Source organism: Anabrus simplex, chromosome 5 (assembly GCF_040414725.1).
Source record: "Anabrus simplex isolate iqAnaSimp1 chromosome 5, ASM4041472v1, whole genome shotgun sequence".
Classification (NCBI taxonomy): domain Eukaryota; kingdom Metazoa; phylum Arthropoda; class Insecta; order Orthoptera; family Tettigoniidae; genus Anabrus; species Anabrus simplex.
Window position 1 is genome coordinate 45,203,806 of NC_090269.1, and position 26,092 is coordinate 45,229,897.

General features: G+C 40.2%; 1 protein-coding gene across 5 annotated transcripts in view; it reads left to right on the forward strand.

Moving 5' to 3' along the window:
• The window catches only part of LOC136873721 (CTD small phosphatase-like protein 2), a 276,292-nt gene that overhangs the window by 187,065 nt on the left and 63,135 nt on the right, over positions 1-26,092 (forward strand). For all 5 annotated transcript variants that reach the window (XM_067146864.2, XM_067146868.2, XM_068228014.1 and 2 more), the window contains one exon: positions 22,235-22,524. In XM_067146864.2, coding sequence (XP_067002965.1) covers positions 22,235-22,524 — 290 coding nt within the window. The remainder of the gene's footprint in view (positions 1-22,234; positions 22,525-26,092) is intronic.

Below are 26,092 nucleotides of genomic sequence, written 5' to 3' on the forward strand. Positions count from 1 at the left end.
TAATATCAGTGCGGCTGTTTCTATCCGTCTCACTGATTAGTACAACATGCATGGGAAACAGATTTCTGATGGTGAGTTGATGAAAGAAAGCCTCTTATTGACGTTCGACACATTATTTGAAAATTTCCGTAACAAACAACTAATAATTAACAGAATTAAAGGAATGCCACCCAGCTGAACTGCTGTCAAGGATAGAATAATAAAAATGAGTGAAGTAGTTTCGGAGCAGTTGGAAGCTAATTTGGATAACTCCCACATGTATGCAGTATGTTTTGATGAAATCATGAATGTGACCTTACAAACAAGGATGGCTGTTTTTTATTTATTTATAGATTTCCTTATGGAAATGTGACGAAGGAGAAATTAGTTTAATTGTTGAGCGTACAAACAACAACATGGAAAGAAAATGAAGGTAAAGGAGGTAGTGAAGTCCATTTGCAATATTAGTACTTTTGATTTTTATATCTAATAATTATTTTTTAAATTTGTTTTAAGTGCACCGACACAGATAGGTCTTGTGGCGACGATGGGATGGGAGAGGCTTAGGAGTGGGGAAACTGCCGCGGCCATAATTGAGGTACAGCCTCACGGAACATGCAATCAAATGTATTTACAAGATATATGTATAATAAATAAATAAATACATGAATGAATCAGTAAATGAATAAATAACATATTATGAAACATGATCGGGAATTTAGAAAGGAAGTCTCGAGGGTGGGGGGTGTAGGTTGTCGACATCCCGTAATGTAAATAAAAAACAACAAGTGGCACAGTCAACAGATGATAATAATAAACAAGAGTTAAAATGGCACACTAGTAGGAAAAGGTTCGCCATCCCTGCTCTAGATCATATGTTCTCATATGGTTTAGACTGATGTTCCACTAAACCAAAATTCATACTTTCACAGTACTGGTCAGTATATTTACAAGGTTGTTAACTGTTAAAATGGCATAATGTGATATAGCATTTGTAACTGTTCCGCGAACACCATTTTGCAGTGGAAAAACGTTATCTCCATGAATTTATGCTTACTCCCATGGCTCAATTCGCATGTTAAACCAATGTATTCCTCTTGAAGCAAATGGCAGTAATATGAAGTATGATAAAGCTGGACCAAATTGACAGAAAATGAGGACAATTTCCAGAGATATAGTAGAGGTCCTTGTTTTGTTCCTTGTGTAAACCCACCTTGAAGTGACCCTGCAATGCACCAAATCTCATGGGACTTGGACTTTCAGTAAACATTTTTTTTTAAATATCTCCATTACTATTCATTGTACTATAACAGTGTGTAGAGCAAGAACAATAGAAAACTGCAATTCCTACATCTTCAGTAGAACCTCTGCATTGTTTGTTTTTTAATGCCTAGCTCAAACTGACTTAGGGTTATAAAGTAGAGGAGTGGCAGGTCAGGAAATTTTTAAATAATAGGGTCACTGTCCATCTGTGTTGCAATGCGAACAGAAATTAGAGACTTTCTCCCCTCATCGTAGGCAACTTTGAGAAGCTATGATGTTTTAAGGGCATCAGGCACTTTCCATGCAAGTAAAGGCCATATAAAAATGCCTGGATGACAGGAAAACTTTTTGAGGAGTGGCTGGCATGCCTTGACGGCAAAATGGCAAGCCAGGACAGAAAAATACTTCTGTTGTTGGATCAGTGCACTGCGCACAAACATAAATTTAGTTTTACAACATGCGTGTCTTCTTTTTCTGTTGGCCAACACTACGAGCTACTTACAGCCCGCAGATCAAGGTATAATTTCATCTCTGAAACGTTCCTACAGAAAGCAGCTGGTGCGTTGCTTTCTCTGTGAAACCACTAACAATATTTCAGCGGGTGAAATATGCAAGTGGAACGTGATTGATGCAATGTGGAGTGTGACAGTTGCCTGGGATGCTATTCCTTCATCGACAATCACAAACTGTTTCATCAAGTGTGGATTTGTTTCTTTAAATGAAAAAGAAGTCAAAAGTGAAGATGAATGGGAAGAGTTACAGCAAAAGTCTGATTTAGTTTAACTTTCAGTGAATACATAGTCATACACCATGCGGAGACTACTAAGGAGCAGGATCCCACCATGTTGATCAGCTGTGACGATGTGACACCATGACACCAGAGGGAGATGCAGCTCCAGCTGATGTTGAACACTATGAAGATACGGTGTAGGCCACAACTGTTCCTTCAAAAAATGATGTACTTGCTGCTCTAGCCTTGTAGAATTCTGTGATAAGTGCAAGTGATGCTGACGAAGCAACAATTGTGGCTGTGGATCCTATGGGGCAGTTCGTTGCTAGTGTTTATAAAAATATATATATATATATATATATATATATATATAAAAAGATAAAGCAACCTCTCGTACATCTTTCTTTAACACGTTGAGTACCGAGCCGATTGTAGCACACTATTCCACTGGTGCTAGGCATGTATTTGAATAGTATTCCGCTGGTGCCAAAGCAATTGTACTCGTTGTAGGCTGTTCATGTAATCTTGGGATGTATTTATATGATGTACTAAGTAAATTTTATCTCACCATACCAAGGTCATGTGTGATGCCATATGGTGTCACATGAATTTTTATTAAAGATAAAATATAGCGTTTTTGGATTACTGTATTGTTTGCATTTAACACCTTTTCCGACAGGGAATTCTGAAGTTGCTTCACCGACATTAGCAAAGGCTGAAGAGGTCTTGTAGATGTTATTGAGAACTCGGATATAAGCTACTTCAACGCCCTGCTCATCTAAGGCTTGTACGAGGACGGTTTGAAAAGTTCTCGGAATCACCGCTAGATGTCAGTGCTAGAGCATTGAGGTTCCCGCGCAATAATCACACATCCTTTGTGAGTGAACACGTGGCGCATCAGTGCTCTACCTGCAGGAGTGTGATAGTGACGACTCTTTGTTGTTGTTCCCACATAGTGATTTGTTTCAATGGAAAAAACTGAGATTCAGGCAGCGATTAAATACTTTGTAAAGAAAGGTATGAAAGCAAAGGAAATTCACACCAACTTTCAGAACATACTGGGGGACTCTGCTCCTTTATTTTCAACTGTTGCCAAGTGGACCAGCGAGTTTAAATTTGGTCGGGAGAGCTTGGATGATAATCCGCGTAGTGGACGGCCAAAAAGTGTTATGACCCCAGAATTTATTGCAAAAGTGCATAAAATGGTCATGGAGGATCGTCGACTGAAAGTGCGGGAGATTGCTGAAGCTGTAGGGATGTCTTCCGAACGGGTATATTATATTTTAACCGAAGAATTGGGTATGAAAAAATTATCTGCAAGATGGGTGCCGCGACTCTTGACATTGGACAATAAACGCACCAGATTCGAAATGTCCAAACAAAGTCTGGCCCGTTTTCAGTGCAACCAACAAGATTTTTTGCGCCGGTTTGTGACTACAGATGAAACTTGGGTCTACTACTATACTCCAGAGACAAAACAGCAGTCAAAGCAGTATAAACATGCTGATTCACCACCACCAAAGAAAGCAAAGGCAGTGCGTTCGGCCGGAAAGGTCATGGCCTCAGTTTTCTGGGATGCAAAAGGCATTCTGCTGATAGATTATCTTCCTCCTGGCCAAACAATTATGGAGCAATACTATGCAAACCTCCTAGACCAGGGATGGCGAACTTATGGCACGCGTGTCACTAGGTGACACGTGAACATGATTTCGGTGGTACGCCACATGAACATAATAATGTTTTTATATGCGTCTTGTACTATGAACAATACATATCTTACAGTGGTTCACGTGTAAGAAATGAATATCGAAAATCTAAATACTTGTTTCATTCAGACGTGCAATATGGCAACACTGCTACACTTATAGGTCTTGAAGTCAAGTGAGATACGTATCGTTTTCTGTTGGTTTTATATACGGACCTAGCAAACATGTTTTCAGTTCCGAAAAGAACAGAAACTTAACAAAGGTAGTGACCAGATCTTTCAAGAACAGTGGACAAGGGAATTCGGACGGTTAGAAAGATATTGCATGAGTTCGAAACCAATTGTATTCCCCACATTTAATGTAAAGTGCCATTTCGGGACTAATCATTCAAATGTTTGTTCCATGCCAAATGAAGAAAGAAGACAGTTCGTTTCACAAAATATCGAACTTTACACAAAACAAACCAGCTCTTTTGTATCATATTTACTCTCTATGAAAAACATCAGTGCGGCTGTTATATCTGTCTCACTGCATTGTACAGCACACGTGGGAAACTGCTTTCTGACGGTGAGTTCTTGAAATAACCTTTCTTATTGACGTCCGACACATTATTTGAGAACTTCCCTAACAAACTACAAATAATTAACAATGCCAGCCAGCTGAACTGCTGTCAAGGATAGAATAATAAGAATGAGTGAAGAAGTTTCGGGGCAATTGAAAGCTAATTTGGATAACTCCCAGATGTATGCAGTATGTTTTGATGAAAGCATGGATGTGACCTTACAAGCGAGGATAGCTGTTTTCTCCGATTTTCTTGTGGAGATGTGATGAGGGGGAAATAAGTAAAATTGTTGAACATAACGAACTACGACAACATGGAACGATAATGAAGCTCAAGGAGGAAGTGAAGTCTATTGGCAATCTTAGTGTTTTTGATTTTTATATCTAATATGTATTTTCTTACAATTTGTTTTACGTCGCACCGACACAGGTCTTATGGTGATAATAATAATAATAATAATAATCCTATGGCCTCAGCCACCGTGTGCAAACATTTCGATTTGACACCATCTGGCTGTCTGCTCGTCAATTTCGACGTTCCGTTTTACTCTAGGTCCGCTAGATGGCAGACCGAGTAAACCGGATCTCTCTTGGGCGTCTATGGCTGAGATTTAATTAATTTTGTCGGGTAAATACCAAATGTATCACCAGAGATCTTTTACATGCCGACATCGTACGACATGGAGTGTCGAATGGACTTTTTTCCGCCCTTCAAAAATCCAACTACCTCTGCCGGGTTTGAACCCGCTATCTTGGGATTCGGAGGCTGACACTCTACCACGGATCCACAGAGGCAGGTTATGGTGATGATAAAAGAGGAAAGCCTTGCGAGTAGGAAGGAAACCGCCGTGTCCTTAATTGAGGTACGGCCCCTGCATTTGCCTGGTGTGAAAATGGGAAACCATCTTCAGGGCTGCCGATAGTGGGTTTCGAACCCACTATTTCCCGGATGCAACCTCACAGCTCCGCGCCACCAACTCGCCCCGTAATAATATTTAATGACGAAATGTGTTACAACGGGAGCTTATTATTTATATTTTTACAAATACTATTAAGTATTCAAAAAACTTATATATTTAAAAAATGTATTTTTTTTGCAGTATTTGCAAAATACGGCCACGGAACGTGCAATCAAATGTATTTACAAGATATATATAAAAATGTCAACAAATAAGTAAATAAATGAATAATTAAATATTATGAAACACAATTGGAATTTGGAAAGGAAGTCGCGGAAAGGGGTGGGAGGGTTTGTAGGGTGTAGCCATTTCTTAAAGGAAAATAACAAGTGGCACAGTCAACAGTCGAGAATAATAAACCAAACTTAAAATGGCACACTAGCTGGAAAAGGTTCGCCATCCCTGTCCTAGACCAACTACAGGAAAAGATACACGAAATAAGGCCTGGTTTGGCAAGGAAAAAGGTTATCTTTCATCAGGACAACGCTCCGCCGCACAATAGTGTTATTGTCATTGCAAAACTTCATGAACTGGGGTACGAATTGTTTCCACATCCACCTTATTCACCTGATTTGGCACCATCAGCCTTTCTTCTATTCCCCAAGCTGAAAGTTTTCCTCGGTGGACGGAGATTTTCTACAAGGGAAGAACTTACAGCCGAATTGGAGAGGTATTTTGCAGGCCTGGAGGAATCTCATTTTCGAGATGGGATCAAGGCATTGGAACATCGCTGGACCAAATGCATTAGTCTACAGGGAGACTATGTTGAAAAATAAAAGCAGTTCCACCGAGGTAAGATACTTAATTCTAGTACATTCCGAGGACTTTCCAAACCACCTACGTAAGATAGCTGAATGGCTGGTTGAATCAAATGCCTTTTCAAAATCGGCAAAGGCTATGCACAGAGGCATTTGGTATTCATTTGCTCTGCCGATCACTTCACGCAGAGCCAGAATGTGGTCCATTGTGCTAAAGCTGCTGTGGAATCCTGCTTGTTTAACAGGCTGGGCTGAGTCAAGGGTAGAGCTGATTCTGTATTGGAAGATCTTCATAAAAGTTTGTACAAAACAGAGAGCAATCTTATAGAGCATTGGCATAAATTGCCGAAATGATAAGCGACCCCTCCACGGAATCATTGATTTGTCAACTACGAGGTTTTCCCCTGGAGTTTTGACACTCTTGAAGTTCATATGCATTATATCTAACAGTGGCTGAATCTTGTGCAACTTAACTAAAGCATCGTTGGGACCAAAGTGCCAGAATCGAAGTAGTAAATGAAAACGATTTCTTGGCATTGCCTTACCAGCTACACTATTTCCATATACAGAAAACTGGTTGCAGTAATTTGATAATGAAGGCATTCTTACAAGACCCATCCACAATCTCAAACCTATAAAAACTTTCATTTCCTCCTTTGTAGTATCTACCCACTCCTTCAAACGACTAGACCGCTTAATATGCATAGACACTAGTGTTTGATTTGCATTGATATTCGTTTGTAGTACCATCAAAGCAAGAACTTCCTCTGTTAGGAACAGTCAGTAAAACTCATATGATGTGGCTGTAGAAGTATTAATTTGAAGATTTAGATGCTCCTGGCTTGTAAATCGAATATCTTTCTATGTCCCCACACAAGGACCCCACGCATCATTGTTCACATGATTGTCTACACCATTTCCTCCAGCACCGTCCCCACCTATAATATCACTATCAGTATCGCCATCGTCTTCCGCATCACTCAATACATCCATCATGTTGTCACTGTCGCTGCACTCATCATCACTAGCGTTATATTCACTTGGTTGCCCTATGCAAGTGTTTTACTGTATTTCATCACATAATCGTCGCACTTCTTATACCAAGATTTTCGAAGAAAATTGTAGGGTGCACCTATTAAGCAAAGAATTTTTAATACCAATATTTGTATTACTAAAAAAAAAAAAAAAAATTGTAACTAAATTGTGTTTGATAAAAGTGTAAGGTGCACATAATACTAGCGTATATACTTGGAAGTAATTAAAATAGTCCAAATCAGATGTGTAAATAAATAATACCAGTATACGTACGATGCATGGCAATTAGAGTATGGTACCAGTGTATGGGATTACTTGATTCGAGAACTGAATATAAGTCCAAAGAAATGCAGCTCGATTTGTAGTTTGACATCATAGTTGCGAGACAATGTAAAATTTATTCATTAGTGATGTGTTCTTGTTTTAACCCTTTATAAGGCGGTGGGAATTATTTTCCCACCTCGGTTTTTTGTCATTTCTGGGCGCTGGGAGTTTATTTCCCATGTATTGATGTATGCTGCACTCTTGAGAATATCTGTGGAACTATTCTTGTCTCGTAATCTTTAGCTTCTTTGGAAAACATCTGAAAAGCGACATTGTGCCAGAGCAACGCCTGTTGTGAATAAGATTTATGAAATGAAAATAGGGTAAGAAATCAACATTTTATAAGTCTATATACTATTTACATGAGTTTTCTTTGTTTATTGTGCATTTTTCTCATTTGTTCTGAGATTATTTACTTCCTTTTACCAATTGAAGACTCTGAGCTATAAATTTCTTTCACATTGTATGTGGAAATATGCTTCCCATAGCCCACACAGGTGTCCGAAATATTTCTGCTAAATAAAAAGTGAACTAACCGAACTGAAATTGTGTCCGTGGGTGGGCCATGGGAAATATGTTCCCACTTCTGAATGGCAGACAGCAGGGGGTGGGAAGTAAATTCCCATCTTATTACTGACCTCCTGAGAACTCGATTGTCTTTTTTTCTGTTAAACTGTATTGCTTAGCACTTAGAGCCTGTAAATAAAGTTAGTTAGAAAAGAAAGTGTTTTATTGAGTACTGCCTTATGAAGGGTTAAATATGAAAAAGGCTGCAAGTTATAGATTGTCAGATTGTCGCTAGGAAATACCAGTACTGCACACACACTTATCCATTAGTACCGTACAGCTATCAGCGCCTTGACCCAGGAGTACACTTATATCAGAACGTGGAGGCAAACGGCAACAAAATGAGTTAATATTTGTTCTTGTCACCAGTAAACATTGAATGAATCTGCCCTCTCACTGTCATGTACAGTGGAACACCGATACCTCCCTCCCGGAACTGTCGTTTTCCCGTATTCATCGTTCGATTTACCCAGTCCCAAAAATGTTCCATATAAACTAATGTAAAATGTCCCCGCATCTATTGTTCCTCGAACTATCGTTTTTTCGCATCAATCGTCAAACAATTATTTGTCCTCGGCCACAATTTTCCTCTAATTGATCCATCGTATGTAAGAAAAGTACTCCATCTAATGATGGAGATGTGTATGTGTTGAATAGGAGGACATTTAAATTTCCTTTGTCAAATTAGAAAAATAAACATAAAAGTTTTTTGATTATAGAGAGACTGCTCAATACTCTTAGCATATAATAGTAGCAACGTGTTACGCAAGAATCTACAAGCTATTCTGAGTTGCTAGGGGTCTTGAGCAAGGATCTTGTAGGCTAGAGTGCTGTGCGCAGGTTATTGAGACGCAACCTAACTTCGAGCCTCTAGGTGCCAACGCTTCTCCTCATCCCACAAACCCACCCGTAGAAGTATTCTTATTAACAAGAATTAAAACATAAGCAGTGTAAAACTGAAATTTGCCACCATTTTCTGTGTTTGTATACGCTGGCTAGAGCTACCAACTTCGTTGAAAATGAGAAAATCGCGTAGTGCACCGATTATGTTTTAATTAGTCACAAGGTGATTAATCGCGTCGTACCTTGTGGAGTGTGTGGGATGTTAGAGGCTTTGTTGCCCTCTGCCTAATAGTCTTGTTACAACCTGGACCTAACCAAGTTAGACCAATAATCTTTTCTCATAGCCTAGACTTGTAACTAGTTCCTAAGTTGGCAGCTTCACACAGGCCGTTGTTATATCGTCCGAGATGCGCCGTGTTGAATTTCTAACCTCTGTGACATCGTCTAATGCGAGCTGCGAGGGCCGCGCCATGTTGGGTAACTAACTTATCGTTCACGAAGGCTCTATGGAATCTTTTTCTAAATACAGGTTATCGCCGTAATATACATGTATATCCTTAATTTGCAACAGGAGAAATGAACTAAAAGGTTTTCAATTATTATGAAATGTGAAGAAAAGTGAAACGAAACAGCGTAAAAGTCACGCTTCTTATTTTCATTGCGTAGGCCTGTATCATGGTTGCAGTATTTAGATACCATTATCATACCTGCCAACTTTCCCGATTTAGGCGGGAGACTCCCGATTTTCGACAGATTTTCCCGCCTCCCGATTATTCTATTATTTCTCCCGAAGTTAGCTTATTTGTGGTAACTTTATTTGTTTTCAAATCCTGCCATTTCAGCTTTTTTACGCCATTGGCCGGAAGTCCTTCGCTCATTGGCTGCTTTCAAACGAAATATCGACGTTTATTCATGCGAGAAATGTGCGCGAATGTGCGATGTTTATTGAAACCTATATATCGCGACGAGTATATCAATTGTCAATCTCTTGTTCTCGCATGGTATGTTCGTGTTCGTTCACATCAATCTAGTCATTCCATTCTCTTTGGTTGATTTAAGAGACTAGTCGCTAGATATTGAGTTTTTCTTAGTAGTTTAGCAACAGATTTTCAATGATAACGACTGGTGACTTTTCTAGAGATTTTTTTACGAGCCATTTGGGGATAATTCTGACTAATTTTAATTTATCTCAATATAAATAAAATAAGAGTTTTGTCTCAACATTGCTCAGAATTTAAAAAGAATGATATTTCCGTACCGGTCGTGACCATAGTAACAAGGGGAAATGCTTGTTTTAATTTTCCGTAATTTCTGTCTTGTCTGTATGTACGTACGCACGCACGCACGGTCATCACGAGAAAACAGCTGAAGAGAATTTAATGAAAATCCGTATATAACGTCGGGGAATAAGTCGCTACAATCTAGGCCATAAAGAATTTTATTTACGCTGAGTGAAATGGTAGTTTAGGGGAAGGCTTAAAATTTCATTCTCAAATATTTGGTTTTATTGGCCCTATCGATAAATACTACATAACTAAAGTTATATATTATTAAATTTCCCATAATTTACGTCTTATACATTTTTACCGTACAGAGATATTCATGAATTTGGAATTTTTTTTTGCCAAGTCCATATCAGCACCGAGGTATGTGAAAATGGGTGAACAGAATTTTATGTAAAGTCGGGGAATAAGGAACTGCAGTCTATGCTATAAATAACTTTATTCACTCTGTTTGAAATGGTAGCTTAGGGGAAGGTGCCAAAAATTTAATTTTTATTACTTATGTTACTGGTCATATTGAAAAGTACTACATAACAAAAGTTATAAAGAATACAATTTCTGATTATTTGTGTCTTATTCAGTTTTACAGTACCAACTAATAATATTGGTGGTGATGGTGATTAAATTGAGAAGATGATTATAAAAATGAGAAAAAAAGTCATGAAGGAGCAATCGCTTAAATAACACAAGGTTGTCATGAAAGAAAGGACTCACTTGACATTAGATGCTCTAATATCACAGATTCGGAAGAAAACTAAATGTGAAGGCCTCCTATATAGAAAGCTCATGAAATTGATCAACAATAACATTACATTGACCATTGTTTGTTGTGATGTGGTTTGTGTATTTTGCTGCCATGTATCTCTGATAGATGGGATTACTGCTGCGTATCGAGTATGACAGCCTGCCTGAATATTGGCGGGAAGTAGCTGGGGTGTGGGGAGTTAGATCTCTCTTCTTTAGCATGCCATTCCTCTGGTACATAAATTTTCTGATACTACTGGTACGTAACACACTGGATCATCCTAGTATTCCAGCTATTCGATCCCTACTCCGAGGCAGTGATTGGAATGAGCAGTGTGCACACTTAAACGGAATAATTACACAGGAGTATTCGTGGCTGTATGCAGCCTGGTCATTCTAGCTCTGAAACTTTGAACTGTTAGATCAACACCGTAGTACTTTCCGCTAAAAGTGTGTGTACTGTTTTCATTTTATCGAATATTTCATATAACAGCATTGCTTTTAATCGCGATATTCATGCTGGCATCATTGTAATGACCTATGTTGACTTCAGTCAGGAAAACTATAAGGACAGTCTTTCTGAGAATTCCGTAGTGAAGCCTGGGTAGATCAGCTCGTTATTTGATCCAAATAGCATTGCGCTTTGCATAATCACGCAGGTGCATGATGCAATACTATATTAATCTATGCCTTTGCTAAGTTATGGCATCTAAGAGTATGACTGCTTAACACATGTGGAGCATGAGTTCATACTATTTTCAGTAGGTTTGTCAGAGACCGATCATCTCACTCACGTACTTCCTGTGAGCTAATAGAGATGTGTAATTTTTAGCCTTGTAGTCTCGTATAGCAACAGTCGGGCTTTGGGACAATAAGTGTTATAAATATACCGTAGTACTGTATTTCGCAAAACATGTAGAATAAGCAGTTTTGACCAGTTGTATCTCCTGATTTCTTCTGATTTTTCCTGATTTTCATATCAAAATCTCCTGATTTTTGATTTTGGCAGGTATGCATTATGTATAGTATGAGCTAAATGGTTAGCGCGTGTTGGCCTTCGGTTCAAGGGGTCTCGATCAGGATTTTTAATTTTCCTTGGTTAATTCCAACGATACGGGGGCTGTTTGTGTGCCGAATTTACATTAGAATTTATCTTACGTAAGGCCGCATTTTCGTATGCGCGTAGATCACCAATTGCACGACAACTCGAAAGACCTGCATACTGCTCCAGATGCCACACGCCATTAATCTATTTACATAACGAAAAATGTCCAAATGCAATACCTGTATTTTATTATTTTGCTTTTCCTCTATTTTTTTATGTTGCCCACATTTATCGTTTTCCCACATCTGTCGTCATTTTCCCCTCTCCCTTGAAAAGCGATGCATCAAGGTTTTACTGTAATCATGTGCCATGGGCTGCATTCTTGTGGTCTGCTATAATACATAGTCGAACGTTCTGATATTGGGAAATTTACGAGTAGTTACACCCCTGCTTTGCAACTTTTGTTGTTCATAAGTGGGCCTCTCCATGTCGTGGACGTATGATATAGGTTTTTCCCGATCCGTGTATATTAGGTAGACCTACTCTCGCAGAAGTATCAACTGATCTGGAATGTACAGATACATGTGTTTATTTGTGAGTGATGTGATTACTGCACTGTAGACTCTCTCTCTGTGTGTGTGTGTGTTTTTTTTTTTTTTTTTTTTTTTTGCATGTTTGTAGAAACTTTTTGTTAATACAGTAATACTTAACACTTACCAGCAGTAATTTACATAGCAGCACATTAACGTGTGAAGCATTTATTTGTGAAGAGAAACTATTCGGCAGTCTTCGAGCTAAACGTAATTGTCTTCGCTGAACAGAGCTGAAGAAAGAAAATATTCTGTGAGCGAAAAGGTGGTACATAACTGTGCAACTGGCAGAAATTAAATGACAAGTTAAAAACACAAACTATTCTATCTGCGCGTTCGTCAGATGGAGCAGCAGCTTCTTCTGACGCCACATAATCACAGCTGATCAATATGGTGGGATCCCGGTCCTTTGAAGTAGTTTCCACATTGTCGATAGCGATGTATTCGGCAAAACTTGTACCGACATCTTTGAAACGTGACTCTGTTGTTAAACTCCCCATGCGCCATACACATGTTTAAATCACTGTTTCATATGCAATTTACATTGCAGTTCTGTTTGCCTTTCAGGCGGCTTGAACAAAATTTGATCATGCGACGATTATATGATGAAATTTTAAAATCCAGTTTTTTAAATTGAAATTAACAGATGTGACGATTACGCGGTGGTGAAGATTATTCAGTGAAAGACGGTATTCTTTGGATTACTATACTGTATTTGTATTGTGTCGTACGTATAGATTTCTCTTTTTGAATCGTGTTTTCCCATGCGTGAGGTTGCATTTGACAGTGTATGGCGATGTCTTATGAGCTATCTAAGAGCATTATTTGAATAAATTAAGGTTGTTGGATACATTTTGGAAATTTAGTTTTTTCTATGGCATTTCAAAGGTTTAACTGTGAATCATGGTGATTACATGCATTAAAGGGTCTTCGGCTCGGTTAAAAACCTGAAATTGCTTGCAGCCATGTCTGCCAAAGTATTTTGCCAAGGCATTAGTCAAAATCAAGAATTTGCCCAGGCCTGAATATGGAAATGAATCGATTTTTCAGCAGATCACATATAATAATAATTTAGTGTGACTATTTCTAGCCGGGTGCAGCCCTTGTAAGGCAAACCCGCCGATGAGGGTGGACGGCATCTACCATGTATAGGTAACTGCTTATTGTTGTGGTGGAGGATAGTGTTATGCGTGGTGTGTGAGTTGCAGGGATGCTGGGGACAGCACAAACACCCAGCCTCTGAGCCATTGGAATTAACCAGTGAAGTTTAAAATCCCTGACCCGGCTAGGAATCGAACCCGGGACCCTCGGAACCGAAGGCCAGTACGCTGACCATTCAGCCAACGAGTCAGGCATTGATCACATAATCCCAAGCTAAGAACATGAAATACTCTTTTCCAGACCCCTATCATCCTTTCCGCGCAATTCCATGTCCTGATATGTGCTACATTGCGACGATATTTAGGTCTTCCTTCAGGATGTAAGTATGAGGTCAAAAGATACTTTCTTATTGGATATCCATTATCACCTGTGTGTGTATTATCTGCCTTCTTCTCATGGATTCTGTAGCTGCAGAAGCTCGACTAATAATTCTGCTAATAGTTACTTTAGAAATTCCAGCATTGTCCCCAACCATTACATGAAAAGAACCAATAGCATAAAGTATTAACGTTATCAGTATCTGCAACATTGGAGAATGAGGCAAGTTTCTCTCCATAGGAAATTCTAACCTCACCCAAATTTCGTCAACAATCTTAGCGACTACTCTTTTCGATAACCTGTATCTTTGAAGAAATTATGCGTTCATCAGATTTTCAAAGTCATTACATCGCATACCTCTTCTTCGATCAGGATTGTTGTTTAAAAGATTTAAATAGAGCAATTCTGTATCCAAAGGGCAATCCACAGCAGCTATTTTGGAACAGGTTGCTAAATGTTAGCTATTTAACATGGAAAACAAGGATGTTAACTTCAAACACTATTTTTAACGTATTTTATTTTATTATTATTATGGCGTATGGCCTCCGGAGAGGCCTGGTGCGGATCTTTTTCTCGTAGGCGGCCTACTAGGCGACCTGCATGTCTGTGAAGATGAGGGCCCTACCTAGGATGATTTCTAATGCTGAATACGTCACACATATCCAGCCCCTGAGCCATTGGAATTAACCAATTAAGGTTAAAATCCCCGACCCGGCTAGGAATCGAACTCTGGACCAAAGGCCAGCATGGTAACCATTTGTTAAGTACTAAAAAGTGTTGATGAAACTAGTCCTTAGAATATTTTGTGATGCAACAAGGGTTGGCATTTTGTAATTACGAATTGGTGGCGGTTAATTCGAAATCACATAGTTCGAAGTCCGATTTTAGAATTCCAACAACTTTGAATTAAGAAGGTTTTTACTGTACGAGGTGTGTTCAAAAAAAGACCGAACTGTGGCTAGAAAAACTTTATTATGTAGCTTACATCATTTCACAGACTGTCCCCTTCAAAATAGTCCCCTGCACTATCAACAGCGTGTTGCCAACGTTTCTTCCACTTTTGGAATGCTTCCTGGAATGCACTTTCTTTGATGGCGCGAAGTTGCCTCGTTGCATTCTCCTTGATCTCTTCAATGTCTTGGAAACGATGTCCTTTCAAGGTGGTTTTCAATTTGGGGAATAAGAAAAAGTCTGCTGGGGCCAAGTCGGGAGAATAGGGCGGATGGGGCACAACAGGAATTTGGTGTTTTGCGGACCAAGAGGGAGGCATGTGCTGGCGCATTGTCATGGTGCAACATCCAGGATTTGTTTTCCCACAGTTCAGGCCTCTTCCTGCGCATAGCATCTCTCAAATGCGTTAAAACATTCTGGTACAGTTCTTTGTTCACTGTCTGGCCTCGGGGTACAAACTCGTGATGGACAATGCCTTTCCAATCAAAAAACACAATCAGCATCACCTTGATGTTTGAACGACTCATTCGTGCTTTTTTCGGTCGAGGAGAACCTTTCCCCACCCACTGTGATGATTGGTCTCATCTCCAGTGTTTCCACAAACGTTTTCCCAACTCTGAAGCAGAACTTCACGCACACGCGTTGTTCCTCAAGCTGTTTCATTATAGAATTCGACGAACATGTGACACACGCAATCACTTCAGAGGCTCTAACTCAACTGATAATGCAGGCAATGGAATGCGGAAAGCAGCGGTCTGTTGTCAGACGTTGTCGCTAGGCGCCGCCACAGTCACAACTCGCTCAATGTTGCGGTTTGCGCGCAATTTACAAAGTTCGGTCTTTTTTTTAACACACCTCGTATTGTTATATAATCTTCATGACTCATATGCTAATTAAAAGGTGCTGGGAAAAGAGGAAGCCACTGCATAAAGTCTTCGTTGATCTAGAAAAAGCTTTCGACCCTGTTCCACACCAACAGTACTTCGTGGTCATGGCATATCAGAGCTACTTATACTGTGTCCGAATAGTTTATATAACACTCACAGTCAAGTGAAAATGTATCTCAAACAGTTTCTCAGTAAAAGTTGGTGTACATGAAGGCTCAGCACTCTCACCTTGCTTTTCATTCTTGTGGACCCAAACTCTAGAGATCTGCAACGCGAAGTTCCATGGGCCTTGTTCTGTGCCGATGTCATGATCACGAGCAGCATCACCAAATATGATCTTCAAGTTTGGCATGACTGCCTGAGACAGTTCGGTCTTCACCTCAGTACCTTCAGATTGGACAAAAGCAGTAATTGCACCTATCTATCAGTACCTTACCAACACTCCACGCTAATTTTACTACTCTATGAAGCCGTTTCATCCCTGCCTTCCCACTATACTTCACCATTTCAGGTCTAATTTCATCTATTCCTGCTGCCTTATGACAATGGAGTTTATTTACCTTCCTTTCCACTTCCTCAAGCGTAATTTCACCATCATCATTTTCCTCCTCCCCATGAGCTAGGCTGTTTGCAACACCACCAGTATGATTTCCTTTTACATTGAGATGATGTTCAAAATATTCCCTCCGCCTCTCCAGTGATTCCCTGGGATCTACTATGAGTTCACCTGAATTACTCAAAACATGGTTCATTTCCTTTTTCCCTCCCTTCCTAAGATTCTTTATTACTGTCCAGAAAGGTTTCCCTGCTGCTTGACCTCGCCTTTTCAGGTTATTACCAAAATCTTCCCATGACTTCCTTTTGGATTCAACAACTATTTGTTTCGCTCTGTTTCTTTCATCTACATACAAATCCCTGTCTGCCTCGGCCCTTGTTTGGAGCCATTTCTGATAAGCCTTCTTTTTACGTTTACAGGCTGCTCTCACTTCATCATTCCACCAAGATGTTCGCCTTTTCCCATCTTTACACACAGTTGTTCCTAGGCATTCCCTTGCTGTTTCTATTACTGCATCCCTGTATGCCACCCATTCACTTTCTATATCTTGAACCTGCTTACTGTCTACTGTTCGAAACTTCTCACTAATCATATCCATGTACTTCTGAAATTTCCTTGTCCTGGAGATTTTCTACCCTTATTCGTTTGCAGACAGATTTCACTTTCTCTACCCTAGGCCTAGAGATACTTAGTTCACTACAGATCAGGTAGTGGTCTGTATCATCGAAAAATCCGTGAAAAACTCGTACATTCCTAACAGATTTTCTGAATTCAAAGTCTGTTAAGATATAGTCTATTATGGATCTGGTACCCCTAGCCTCCCATGTGTAGCAGTGAATAGCCTTGTGTTTGAAGAATGTATTCATAACAGCTAAACCCATACTAGCACAGAAGTCCAGCAAAAGCTTCCCATTCCCATTAGCTTCCATATCTTCCCCACATTTGCCAATCACCCTTTCGTATCCTTCAGTTCTATTCGCAACCCTCGCATTGAAATCGCCCATTAGCACTATTCTATCCTTGCTGTTGACGCTGACCACGATGTCACTCAATGCTTCATGAAACTTGTCAACTTCATCCTCATCTGCACCCTCACTTGGTGAATACGCGGACACAATTCTTGTCCTGATTCCTCCAACTGACAAATCTACCCACATCATTCGCTCATTTACGTGCCTAACAGAAACTATGCTGCCTGCAATGGTATTCCTGACAAAGAGCCCTACCCCAGACTCTGCCCTTCCCTTTCTAACACCCGTCAAGTACACTTTATAATCTCCTATCTCTTCCTCGTTATCTCCCCTTACCCGAATATCACTTACTCCTAGCACATCCATATGCATCCTCTTTGCTGACTCAGCCAGTTCTACCTTTCTTCCATAAGCCCCATTAATATTGATAGCTCCCCATCGAATTCCATTTCGTTTCCAAGGAGTCCCTCGCCTGTCAAATGGAAGTGGGACTCCATTACTCCCATAGGTCCGAGGCTTGCTTAAAATGTTCTGAGCTCGGTAAATTTATGAAGCAGGATGCTACCCTACTTCCATAGCAACTGGTATCCCGACTCTCAGGACCACTTGCTAGGCCACTCAGCCGTTGCCCATGGTTCATGAACTAGGTCGTGACTACAGTAACCCACAAACATGAACCATAATTAATATTTTAAAAAATACAAGGTATCTAGAAGATGTATTCAAACACCAGGCTCTATAACTAAAATGTATGTGTTTTCTCCTTATAAATTGCTTGCAGCCATGTCTGCCACAGTATTTTGCCATGGCATTAGTCAAAATCAAGAATTTGCTCAGGCCTGAACATAGAAATGATTCCGTTTTTCAGCAGATCTATTAGGGGGCAAAATTTCCACATCTTGTCTTTTGGAACTGGCTGGGTGCTATCTGCACAAAGAATAAATTTACACATATCTAAGAAATGGTCTCTGCATATAGCATTTGCAGCTAGTTCATTGCAGAAGTCCTTGGATACTTCCCAGTACAAGTGTTGTATCCAGAGAGCAACATAATAGCAGCAAACACTTATTTCCTCTGGCAAAAGTCACCCTCTGATTGTAACTTTTTTAAATAGGTGCTTTGTTGTTTCTTGTAAAAGTCATCATCGTCTTTCCGCTCCAGCAAGCCGGAGCCGGTACGTTACACGTACTCCATGAGTAAGTATTTGTTTTCTTCTTGGCAGAATTATTTTACTCTGCTTCTTCAATATCACTTGTTGCACATCCTCCTAAATGTGCATTATTAATATACGCATTTCTGTCTTTCTGGGTAGTTAACCCCCTGTGGGTGGGGGCGGTAGAATAACACCCACGGTATCCCCTGCCTGTCGTAAGAGGTGACTAAAAGTGGCCCCAGGGGCTCTGAACTTTGGAGCGTGGATTGGCGACCACGGGGCCCTCAGCTGAGTCCAGGCATTGCTTCCACTTACTTGTGCCAGGCTCCTCACTTTCATCTATCCTATCCGACCTCTCTTGGTCAACTCTTGTTCTTTTCCGACCCCGACGCTATTAGGTTTGCGAGGGCTAGGGAGTCTTTTGTTTTCACGCCCTTCGCGGCCCTTGTCTTCCTTTGGCCGATATCTTCATTTTTCGAAGTCTCGGATCCCTTCCATTTTCCTCTCTGATTAGTGTTATGTAGAGGATGGTTGCCTAGTTGTACTTCCTCTTAAAACAATTATCACCACCATCTGGGTAGTTAATGGCATGTGAGATTGTCTACTAAGCCACCATTGTCTTCCTCACTTTGCATTCACTTTAGGTGGTTCAATGAATATGTCTTTACTTGTTCCTCACTGCCATCTGCCTCCGAAATATCCAGGACTTTCCTTTAGAATCATGTCCCTGCAAAGAATCACGACATGCATAAGTTAGGCTAATTAATCTACATGTATTTTTACCTAATTATGGACTAATTAAAATGTACATTCACTGCTATTGCGACTATTGAGTGGCATAATAGGTTAGGGCTATAATAAATTTACCATAGGTATAAACCTTTTCAAGCCTTGTTGTTGAGATATAGGAGCTAAGATTAGGATGCTGGGCTGACTGTCTCAGAACAGTTGAGGCGCTAGCCTTCTGACCTCAACTTAGCAGGTTTGATCCTGGCTCAGTCCGGTGGTATTTGAACATGCTCAGATACGTCGGCGTCGTGTAGGTAGATTTACTGCCATGCGAAAGAACTCTGTGGGACTGAATTTTTTGCACCTTGGTGTCTCCAAAAGTAAAAGTGGGTTGTAATGCCAATAACATTATTATTATTATTAGGACAAAAATGTGCTCTAAAACAACGTGTAATACCACTGGGAGTATGAGAAATAACTTTCAAAATTTCAATACAGACCTGATAATATTGTCATAAAATCCTAGCTCATTACATGTGTAATATTTTAGAGAAGTGATTTTTTATATGATCATGCTAAGAATTCTTGGCATAGCAGCAAGATCTTTTTATCCAGCATTCACGGTGATTTATATAAAATACATTAGTCCAATTTTCACGGGCTTACCTGCGTGAACAGGACTAGGAAAGAATTATGTACTTGAAGCACACATCCATTGTTGATCCTCACACAAGCCCTTGCCAATTCACAGCGCAAAAATGCCACCAATTCAGAACAAGCATAATGTATTGAGCAGGCTGAGATGCCTCATGTATTACATGATATTAGAATCATTCCGTATTGACAGTTTTCACTTTACAAAGGAAATTTAATGTGTCCTATTTAATACATACACATCTCCATGATGCCTCATGTATGTTAAAGCCAGTAAAAAATAACAGTTGATTAAACTCGAAGAATTCGGAAAATAATACAATATCGTATAAGGTAATGTACTGTAGTAGTGGTTTAAAGTTAATGGATAAAATGCCTCTGTAGTTAGGTTTATTATTCTCGAGTGAAAAATGTACAAATTTACAGTTAATGTAAAAGTCAGTTTGAAGTACACAAAACATAGCACATATTACACGTTCCCAGTATTGTGCAATGTCCAGTGCACTCTGAGTGGCTTGTAGATCATCCTCTGTACAAGATGTTGACCACAGAGGGCACTGAAGCATGTGGCTCGTGGTTTGTTCCTGCTGACATTGACATCTTGTATCACTTGTACGAAACCCCCGTTTCTTCAAGTTATCTCTGGATCTTCCCACTCTTGATCATAGCCTGTTCAGGGATTTCCACACCAGCCAGCTTGCATTATGTCAGCCGGCATCCATCCGTGGAGGTTAGGAGTTTTCTTCTTCCATAGCTCCAGCCTTGCCTTCTCTGGTGAGATGGTAAGTACCTCAGATGTCCTCAGGAAGAGCTCTGGGATCTCAGCCATTGTTGAGGATGATTTAGGTCCATTCAGTGGATGGGCGCTGTTCTGATCTACTTTAAGCCTCTCCCGGTTGGCAGCCACTTCTCTTCATACACAGGTGGCACTATTCCAGCCAGGTAATAAAGCATTTCTGTCGGAGTAGGCTTTAAGCAACCTGATATTCTTCCAATGGGTTTTGAATGTAAGATCTCTGTTAAGGGTCACTCCAGGATATTTTTGAGTGCGACAGTGCTGCAATCGGATGTCTGACCATTCTAGACATAACTCACGATGAGCTTCCTGATCCTTAAATGGAAGGCACAATCGTGTCTTAGATTGGGTCTGAGTTGGTTCAGGTTGTAGTACCTTGACAGATTTCTAAGGGCAGTTGTCAGGTTCCACTTCATGGATTTAAAGCTTGAGCGTTGTGCACTAAGGACTAGATCATGTGCATATAAGAAGCTTCTTGTGTTTTGGGTCAACGGCTGGTCATTGGTGTAGATGTTGAAGAGAACTGGAGCCAAGACGCTCCTTAGAGTGGGCCATTTTTCTGTGCTGGCCTTGGAAGTCAACAAACACCTGCGGTTTTGAGGAAAGTGAAGTGAAAGTCTAGTTAGGTGGAAGTTCTTGACTAGTTTGAACAACTTCATATGGAGTAACCATATGGAGTGGACAGTGTCAGACACTGGTGTTAGATCCACAAAGACCACTCCTGTCACCTGATGAGTTTCAAACCCATCCTCTATGATCTGGGTGAGATTCAGGAGTTGGCCTATGCAGCTTTCCTTAGACCAAAATCTTGTTTGCTCAGTTATGACTATAGGGTCAATTACAGGTAGGATACTGTTCAGAAGCATATGCTCAAAATAGTGTATAAAGACGGCTGAGCAGTTAATGGCAGACAAGTAATGATGAGTTACAGTTTGAAATAACAGAGTAGTTATGTTACTTGAAGAAATCATTGCCAGAAAGTTCACTTTGTTTTGTTTGTAAAGTAAAAGACTGTTTGAGGAGGAAAAATGGTTGGCTACGAGTATTCATTATTTTATGGCAATATTAATGGCCTTCTACTTCATGTATTAAGGAGAGGAAACTACGAATCAGAATAGGAACATATGCAAAAGATAAATGCTATGATAAGTCTAGTGTGGATGAAGGGAGCAACAAAAATGAAAGTCAAGGATAAACTTGAAATACGAAAAGGACCAGGTAAACTACACATTTTTACACACTGCCACTGTGGCTGGGCCTTCTTCTCTTCAGTCTCAATTCTTCCAAATCAATTTCTTCTCAGCCCTTCACAAGCTAATTTCTTTCTCATAGCTATACCAGGAAGATGGTCACTCCCCAATCCCTGAAAGGGCCTTACTTGAGAAATTTGTTCTTGATATGAAAGGAGTAAGCGAAATACATGCGAGAGAGAAAAGGGAAGTGTATCCATTGGCTCCCATGGAAAGAGAACTAATCAAGTGTATGTATTTTTCTGATTTGTAATTTTCTCCTGTACACCGTCAGTGAAGTTTGAGAAATTTGTGCGGTATTGTATTATTTTCTTGATGGCATATAATGATTCAGTCTATTAAGAGGGCTAATAAAGATTAGTTAGTGTTGCCTTGTAGTTTCAGGTTTCCTTGAATTTTCAATTTACTTGTTTAATTTCAGGTTATAATGGAGACTTGTTGTCGCTGCACTGCAACTATTCAGATGTATGCGAAGAAGCAACAGCTGTTTTGGAACCAAATGGTTGGGATGACAAGTCACCTACTGAACCTATTGTATCTGAGGAGGAAGTTGTTGAGACAGCTGTGGAGGTGGAGGATGAATGGGAACCTTTTGACCCATATGTGTTTATCAAGCATCTGCCGCCTTTGTCTATTGAGATGAGAGCACGTTGCCCAGCTTTGCCCCTCAAGACTCGCAGCAGTCCAGAGTTTTCTTTAGTGCTTGATTTGGTGAGTGAAATATCTATAGATTTCAAAATTTGGAATAATACTAAAAATTTAGTAAGATGTCTGTCTGTCAACACACACTCTCTTTGTACAAGATTTTGTAACATGCCATCCAAATATGTTAGCTGTCCCTTTTTAAAATATTGATCTGATTATCACCGTGTTTTCTCCCATATATCTTGCCTTAATTTTTGGTATAGACCTAGTCACATTTTGATCTGCTGATGCAACACTATTCCAATAAGTATACAAATCTGGTTCACCACCATCATTCTGCTTTTCTCCATCACGTCTTAGTTTGTCATTGAGTCCGGCTCATTGGCTGAATGGTCAGCGTACTGGCCTACAGTTCAGAGGGTCTCTGGTTCGATTCCCGGCCGGGTCGGGGATTTTAATCGCTTCTGATTAATTCTTCTGGCTCAGGGACTAGGTGTTTGTGTCCACCCCAACACACTCTTCTTAATATTCAGACAACATACCACACCACCAACTACCACAGAAACACGCAATAGTGATTACATTCCTCCATATAGGGTTGACATCAGGAAGGGCATTCGGCCGTAAAACAGGGCCAAATCCACATGTGCGACACAGTTCGCACCCACGACCTCTCAGGTGTGGGAAAAGGCTGTAGGATAAGAAGAAATCTTAGTTTATCATTGAACTTACCGAGAATACGAGGAGTCGAGAATTCTTCCAGGCCATCAAGCACAAATTTTAACTTCTGATTGGAAGTGGAAAAGGGTGAAGGGCTGCCTTCGTCACTCTCTTAGTGTTGCCTTCCCACTGGGGTTTTCAAAATATCTGCAACACATTTTGTGTAGTCCACAGTGTTGGGATCTAGTGGATGTAGAGACCACACTTACAAAAGGCGCTTTTCACAATATCTGGCCCTAGAGCATCATCCCGAACTTTCTTTAACATGGGTGCAAAATTTACCTTGGTTACTGATGCACCAAGAGTTCGTATTTTCTCGTCTTGAAGAGCGTTTTCCCATGCTCTCCTTAGAGGTGAAAATACCCCCACATCTGCTGGTGGCAGAAGATGCGTGGCGTTAGGGAAAAGGAAGTACAGTATTATTCCGCGGTCATGACAGTATTCACTGACTTGAGGGATAAGTGACTCCTGTGTCCATCAAGAAATAGAATAACAAGAAGTGTAACTTTCTCTGCCTCTAGCCATGGCCTAAGTAAAGTGTTGAAGGTAGTTCAGAAACGTTGGGGCCTTCAACCAACCACTTTGTTTTCTCGTAGATCCAAGGCTCAGGTACACTGTTTTTGATAAGTTGCTGAAGTCATATGTTGCTGTAGACTATCATTGTTGGGGCACAACGCCCCCCGGCACAGAAATTTCCAAGCACTGTTATGCCTTCTTTCTCTTCAGGGTTGCCGTAATTTGAAGCTGTTCCCCTCTGACTCCCAAGGTACGTTCCTGAAACCTAATGGAACAGAAAATTTGTCTTGTCTGTTTTGAAGATCCTGCTTGGCTCTTCCATAATTGATCTTACATCCTCAGATTCCAGGTAGCACGACAGTCCAGGAAACCAACCCCGTATTCTCTCTTCCGAGACAGCAGCCCTGCCCTTGTTAATGATTTCAGCCTCCTCCTGAGACAGGGAAGGATGCCGTCCCATAAAACATTTGAACCAGGTTTTACCAGGTCTTCCATGCTTAAAACGGTGTGCTCCTTCCCGATGACTGCACAATTTGCTAAACAGTGACAAGTAAATTCTTTTCCTTGAACAGAAATATTCTCTTAACCATGCTGATAACCCATTCAAAAATGCACTCTTCTTCTTGTGGACTCAAGAACGGCTTCCGGCCAAGGAGAGTCTGAATCTTCTGAGGCCAGATATTTTGTTGTTTAACGTTGTTAAAGGGACCTGGTATGTTTTAGATGCCTGCCTTTGCGACATCGTACCAGACTTAACCTGTTGAACAGCTTTAGTCAAGGCAGATAATGAATACTGACACCAATTCAGTTTTTGAACAGGTTTAACTTTGACTTTTGGGACATTTGCTCCATTAGGCATCTTAATTTTGACCATTGCCAAGTTCTGAGCACTATTTAAGGAAATAACCAAGAACTGGGAGGGGGGGAGATCATATTTTGCTTTCAAGTTTTAAATGTCTAAAATGTAATAAAAATGTTTTTTTTTTTTTTTTTTTTTTTTTTTTTTTTTTTTTTTTTTTTTTCCCCCCGAAGAGTGCGGGGTGACTGCCTCCGCACACCCCCGTCTTGTTGACGCCACTTTATTTGCCAATGACGAGAACACTTGAAAAGTGATTAGCACAACGCACGGCATCAGACACCAGACATCATAAAAGAAATCTAACTATATCCGATGAGGTTCGCAATTTACAGATAGACGCCTCAGCAGTCACGACCTCAGAAATCCGGACTTCGGCGCCAATGAAAACAATGCTACAAATTAAAAACATAAACAGCCCATTAATTTTCAGTGGCGTTCAATATTGCGGGTTGTTTTTTGTATTAAATGAACCTCATTTATCGAACATCCTTTCAATATTATAAAATGGGAGTCAAATATCGAACAGTATTTTATTCTAGAAATAAATATCATACCTGCCAACCCTTCCGATTTACCCGAAAACTTTCCGATTTTTAACTCTTCTTCCGATTTTCCGATTTATTTTTACTTCTTCCTATTTTTGACCAATATAACCTCTAGTACGGCCAATACTCTTCCCTTAGGATAAACGATAAATTCTTATGTGCTTGTGTAATTTACGAAACCTCATTTTGAAGCGTATTTATTTGATGCCTTATTTCGCGAGTGTTTCGTCCGTCGCCTTCCTGTATCGTGTTTCCCGCTCACCAGGCGTACGCGCCAGCGACTCAGTTAATCTGGACGAAAGAATGAGTTTGTTACTGTGTTGTTCGCGAGCTGTTAACATCGTTTCTGTGCGTAGTTTCGTCGGAGTTGTAGTCCACGTGTTTTCTTGCATTCCTATGTTTTCCCCCTCTGCCAAAGTCGTATGTTAATAATGTATGGAACATACCCGGTATTGAATTGTTTTGCATGTGGTAGTATCGCGTATTTAAGTGCATAATTTTAATGAGTTGAATGTCTTTAAGGGGTGTCGGTGACAGTTTCTGGTAGTTTCTTTTCTTGTTATGGCCAAAAAGTGTAACAAATGTTATCTCCAAGTGTTTCCGTTCATTTTACCGTCTGATAAAGGAAACTACCGCATTTTCTCGCGTAATTAACGCCCTTACATAATTTACGCATCCCAATATTTTTGGGTCCAAAGTGGAGAAAAAGAAATGTTCACGTATTTGACGCACCTACGAAGTACAACTTCGAACATCCATCACGCAGCTCCGGATGTCAACTTCTCAAGTAGCAGGGTTCCTATTGCGAAAGCGAGCATTCCAAATACAGGGAAACGTGCTGTTATTAGCAGGCAGGAAATCCCACTGCACTAGTTTTACGAATGTTTCGGGTACGGCACATTCTGTGATCTCAAAATTGTTTGTCATTCCACAGTATTTGAGTAATACTGCACCATACAAACTCGCGGTGATCAATTACGCCGAAACATACGAG